The sequence below is a fragment of the Dipteris shenzhenensis genome, chromosome 4 (assembly GCF_047967505.1).
Source record: "Dipteris shenzhenensis isolate YYH24624 ecotype China chromosome 4, Dip_SZ_1.0, whole genome shotgun sequence".
In the NCBI taxonomy this organism is placed as follows: domain Eukaryota; kingdom Viridiplantae; phylum Streptophyta; class Polypodiopsida; order Gleicheniales; family Dipteridaceae; genus Dipteris; species Dipteris shenzhenensis.
This window is the reverse complement of record NC_141599.1, coordinates 32,303,243-32,309,265: the sequence shown is the minus strand read 5'-3', so window position 1 is coordinate 32,309,265 and position 6,023 is coordinate 32,303,243. Positions and strand designations below refer to the sequence as shown.

Below are 6,023 nucleotides of genomic sequence, written 5' to 3'. Positions count from 1 at the left end.
TTTTCTCTTTTCACAATCAATATTTTATAAATATTAGGCATTGCTTAGACTTTATAAATGTTGGAATGGAAAAATGTATGTGGTTTGAGCTCTTGATTGCAAGAATCTATAAGTTCAAAACATGAAGGTTTCAAAATTTCACAAGGAAAAGGATTAAGTTGCATGCGAAGAGCATGGGAGAAGTGGGTGGAACTTGTTTTCAATAGGATGCCTTTCGTAAAGTCTTCCTTACCACCTTCTGACATGCTTCTTGTTCAATGCTTTTCGAGGGAATTGGCCATGTGCTAAACCTTTGAATGCTTATACATCCATAGAAATTGAGATCATGTCCTCAAATTATCCAAGACATGGTGGATCATCTACTTGTGGGTCTCCTAGGATGAGTTTATTATAACTAGGTCCCCTTCATTGATGAAGATCTAAATTTAGTAATATTTGTTAACAATACTAGGAAAAATCATTTTCTTTATAAAATACATTGCGTGTGAAAATGTGAAAGAACACAAGCAATAATGGAATGTGTAGGCTAGTGAGCATGCACGCACACACATGTATAACTTATGGATGCATTGTGGCTTTTATATGTGAACACACATAGTTTTGCACACATACACGCAACCATCCAATAACTCTAACAATCTTTCGTCTTGGGGTGTGTTGTTGGGGGGAAGGGGGGAGAGTCTCTTTAAGATCATACATGTACATGGACATGCACACACACACGCACACACATGCACTAGTCACACTTGCATTCTCACTCGTGTGCATGAATACACAAAAGAACATAAGCAATAATGCACATGTACATGCATATCTCATATATGAGTGCGCATGAGTGGTGCATGCACACACATGTACAACTTACAAATGCATTTTGTGTGAACACACAAAAGAACATAGAGTTCTACACATATATGCATGCAAGCACATGTGTGCATGAGTGCACCCACACATGAACGCACCTTTGTTATAATCGCTCTTTGGCCATTTTGAATCTTTGAAAAATTGTTTGCTTTCTGTTTTGCATCTGCAAGCGCTGAGAGTTGGGCTAAAAGGCAATTTTGGTAGGATGATCTGGTGATTGGAAACATACAGCTCAGTTCAAATTACATGCGGAAATTCAGGAAAGAGTTTCAATCCTCGAGTATAGTGCTCGCTCTAAGGAGGCAGTGCTGATAAAAGGTAAATGAGTGAATGAGCGGGTGTCGATTGTGCATGTGTATGTGTATGTGTGCGTGTGTATTTGTCAAATACGCATGCTTTTTTGGCGTGACACGTCTCAATTGATGGCAGCCCAGCTTGAGAAGCGAAATTAATTTCCAGGCATTTGTTATCCCCCACCTTTTTGTCACTTCCAAGTTCGAGCTTACTAGTTCACTCCCTACTTTTTCTCTCTCAACTATTGGAGGACTCCAAACTTACTATTTGACCCACAGGGAAGGCCATTTGAATGACAAAAGTCATTCAACTTGTTTTTGTGTGAATTATATGTACACATACACATACTTTTTTTTTGGGTAAAATGTACACATACACATACACATAAAAAAACACACACACACACATATAGTGGGCGCACACATTCTCTTGTCTCTGTGTCTCTCTCTCTCTCTCTCTCTCTCAAAAAGATTCTTAGGCCCTTTGCGACATCTAGAGTAGGCCCTTTGCGACATCTCTGTCTGTCTCTCTCTCTCTCTCTCAAAAAAAAAGATTCTCGGGCTCCCGAGCCTGAGAACGGAGGACGCGCAAATGGGAAGGGGAAAACCAAGGCTGGAGGTTCGGTGCAAAACCGGGAAAACGAGAAACATCGCAACACGTCTGCGTGCTGCGAAATCCATCTCGCCCAAGCTCTCTCTACAAATCCTCTGCCTCTTCTCCATTCCCTTCCATCTTTTTCTCTCATCCCTTCCTCGCACCTCTCCTCCTTCCACATGGCCTCCTCTGAACCTCCACACCAGGTATACATATATATATATTTTTAAAAAAAAATTTTCTCCTCTCTTTCGCTTCCTTCCCTGTGATTTCATTGCAGTTTTTGTTGTTCCCTATTGGCGCATCACACCTCATTAAAAGCCCGCTTTCTTCTTTCTTCCTCGATCTCAGTCACGAGTCTCTAAATAATGGCTTCACTTTGGTCCACGGATCTACTTCTTGAGCCTTTGAAACAGTTCGTTTTTCCAGATACGGACTAGATCACCGAGCGCTTTTCCCTCTCTCGTTTTCTCTTAATGGTGTGAAAAAACGTTTTCTGATATCTTTCTCCTGAATTCATATTGTTTTGTAGTTCGAGCAACCGGGTCTCAAATATCTGGGCTTCTTCGAAGTAGCTGTGGACAAGGCTACCAAGTACATAGCTAATATTTATGAATTTGCAAAGGACAGTTCTGGACCATTGAAACCAGGTGTCGACAGCGTCGAGAGCACTGTTAGGACGGTCGTTGGACCTGTTTATCAAAAAATAGAGGGGAAACCTTATGAAATTCTGCTCTTTGTCGACAAAAAGGTATCTGCATGATTACTGGTATGTTTATTCCTATAGAAAGTGTGATAAGTGCATGAGGCGCATGCTTACTATATCGTATCGTGCATCTGATCGCAGGTGGATGATGCAGTGGGCGTTCTAGAAGGTGTTGTACCTCAGACCATCAAGAAGAGGTCATATCAGGCATTAGGTGTTGCCAGACAAGTCCCAGAGGCAGCCAAATCTGTTGTGTCTGATTTGCAGACCAATGGTTTGGTTGAAACAGCCAAGTCCTATTATGCAACTTATGAGCCTGTTGCAGAAGAGTGGACATTTGCAGCCTGGAAGCAATTTTTGAAAGTACCATATGTGCCTCAGGCTGTGCATTTTGCAGCTCCACCTACTCTGTTTTGTGCTGAGATGTTTAATCAGGTTGTGGAAAACTTGAAAGAGATGCAGGTTCCACTTGCTGGATACATCCCCACCGTTCCAGTTGACAAGCTGGAGAGTGTTGTGAAGGAGGCCACTGCTTGAGGGCTGGACGTAGACAGAGCATGGGAAGTGAAGATCTAGGTCACTACATCTGCCAATCTATGACATAACAGAGTAAGTTTTGGAGTCTGCCTGTGACTGGCAAAACTCCTGTATAGGTCTCAATTCTATCGCGATCTTTGTATTTCTAATTTTCACCTGCTTGAGGGTGCAGAAGGAACAAGTGTATGATGAAGTCCATAGTGTTGAAATGTCGCAAATGGATTATGTGAACGCTAAGCAAAGATAGCTTGTGTATCTACAGAAGATAGGTTAGTTTCTTGTAGATATAACTTTGAAACATATTTTGAAAGTGATGAGTCTAATAGTAATACTTTTGAAGGAACATTGAGAGCAAGGAAGTTTCCCATGTTTAGAGTGCAATAATCTGTGCTGTGGTAGTTTTTCTGCCTTCGCTACGTGTAATGCAGATTTTGGACTGCTAGGGACATGATATGGCCTCGTGAATATCCAAGGGAGATGATTTACTCATGCTTGGTTTTCCAGGATCAAGGAAGTCACATCCTATGCTTGTGCTTCACAATAATTGTAGGAACATCAATGATTGCTTTATGTCAAAGCCAAAGCCTGTTTTTAGATTGTACATATTATAGGGATCGATTTTCCTCGTCGTTTTGTTGGTTTGAGTAAATTGAACCAAGAGGTCATGACCACTTTATGCAACTCAGATACTCCGTAGTAATGTCTTTTGAGATTAAGAAGGGGGTCCCACATCTAACCTCCCAGCCTCAGCAATGTGAGGAGGGGAAGCAGGAGAGTAGAAATGGGAGAGGGATGGAAAAGTGGGGAGAAAGGAGTAAAGAGGAGGAAACAAGAAATAAAAAGGAGGAGAAAGGAAGAGGAAACAAGAAATAAAAAGGGGAAGGATGAGAAAGAGCGAATAAAGAAGTAACAAGGAGGAGGAAACTAGAAATATAAGAAAAGCTTCGCACAAAACAAAACAATACTTTTGATAAAAGCATCAAAAGAGTTTTCCCAAATGCATTTTGATGATTTATTGATATTATTATCAAATTTTCTACTAGGGATATTGTGTTGCATACAAAAATATAAAGGCTTATGGCATTTTTTAATATGCTTTGAAAAGTACATGCTTGTAACTGTGAAATTCCACTCCAACAGGGTCAATGAAAAAGACCCATTGATGTAGAGTTCATTCACTAAACCTTGTTCAGTCATCTTAAAAGCTTACTCTATAAACATTTTGGCCTTTAGGTGTAATATGACGTCAGCGTTAAAGGGTTTTGAATGGATAAATGAATTCCCAAGGTGGTGGGGCATTGCATGTACCACTATTTGTGTGCAACATTTATCTTTGTTAGGAAGAAGCCGTTAAGGCAAAAGCACTATTTGTGCACCACAGTTATTTTTATCCAAAAACAGCCCTTGTAATATGACGTTAGCACTAAAGGGTTTCGAATGGCTACTTGAATTCCCATGGTGGTGGGACATTACACGTACCACTATTTGTGTGAAGCATTTATTTTTGTCAGAAAGCAACTAGTGACGTAGAAGCATAGTCCACTCTATATGCTTAATCGATGGAAAGCTTATGAGGATAAAGTGATAAATGTCATGTGGAATCATAGGATAATAATTTGTATGGTTCTAAATTGTCTCTGACAACAATGGGGCCTTCCATGTATTTTAATTGGAGGAACTACTAGAGATTGGACTTTCCATGGCCTAATTCAATTTGTTATCCCATTGTACATATATCTAGAATTGATAATGCCACTACAGAATGGGCATTGAAGTGCGTGCACTCACTATAAGGTTGAGAAGGGTCAATACTAAAGTCTGTTCACACATGAGATGTGAAAGGGTGTGGACTTTGGTAGCTCCCAACTCCCTCACCGCATCTTACTATTCATTAAGGAAAGGATTCATGTAGCATTCAAAGGTTGCACCACGTGGTGGGCAAGGGGTGCTTTGGAGGAGGCTTGGGGGGGGAGCTAATGTGATGCCATGTGGAGGAGATAGGCTATTGCACAATAGATTAACCGTGCGGAGCTGGGAGAACATAACGGGCATCATCGTGCCACGTATTGCCTCAGACGAGTCCATAGTGTAGTGCTGTTGTACTGTCTCACGTAGACATGTCCCCATTAGCAGAATGCCAATTCATCTTGTGTCGTGCAGGCTTTCACCTTGCTACCATCGCGTGCAGACCGCCAGCTCGTGCTAGTTCACCTTAGATGGGGAATCGACGCGACCACATGGCAAAAGGTCGAGCACTGGACTCGACTGTGCATGATGTGGCATTGTTGGTGGGGAACAAATTGCCACATGGCACGGAGGCAGCGCGATGTGGCACGTTAGCAGGGCTGCGCGTGACGGCATGGCGCAGATGGGTCTACAAATAGAGGGGGTGGGGGACAGTCAATGAGGGGGTGATCATCACAGGGCTGTGTGACATTGCACATACAGATGACTTGGCATGGCACACTGCAAACTACGCGTAGATGACGTGGAGTTGCGTAGACATGTTATAATATTTATAATATTATATATGATATATATATATATATATAATAATATATTAAATTAGAATATTATATTTATTATATGTTATATATTATATTATATTATTATGTATGTATATATACATACACACACAATATATATAAATATAAATATAAATATAAATATAAATATATATATATAGAGAGAGAGAGAGAGAGAGAGAGAGAGAGAGACCAAAGAGATAATATAAATTATATATAATGTAATATAATATATAAGATATAATATATTATTTAAATATAATATAATATTATATATATAGTATAATATTTATGAACTTGGACTATTTTACCTTTTTTCTATCTATCTATCTCTATCTCTCTCTATCAATATTGATAGAGAGAGATAGAGATAGATAGATAGATAGAGAGAGAGAGAGAGAGAGAGAGAGAGAGAGAGAGACAAGATAGAGGAGAGGGATATATATATATATATCTATTTTAAATATGTTTTAGCTAATTTTGATTTGAGAGAGAGAGAGAGA

At 39.9% G+C, this 6,023-nt stretch overlaps 1 protein-coding gene across 1 annotated transcript; it reads left to right on the top strand.

Moving 5' to 3' along the window:
• The first annotated feature begins 1,804 nt into the window (after window positions 1–1,804).
• On the top strand, window positions 1,805–3,188 carry LOC147902734 (stress-related protein-like). Its single transcript, XM_087373355.1, has 3 exons — window positions 1,805–1,958; window positions 2,285–2,503; window positions 2,600–3,188. The coding sequence occupies exons 1-3, from the start codon at window positions 1,932–1,934 to the stop codon at window positions 2,993–2,995; spliced, it is 642 nt and encodes a 213-aa protein (XP_087229481.1). The 5' UTR covers window positions 1,805–1,931; the 3' UTR covers window positions 2,996–3,188.
• The last annotated feature ends 2,835 nt before the right edge of the window (window positions 3,189–6,023 follow it).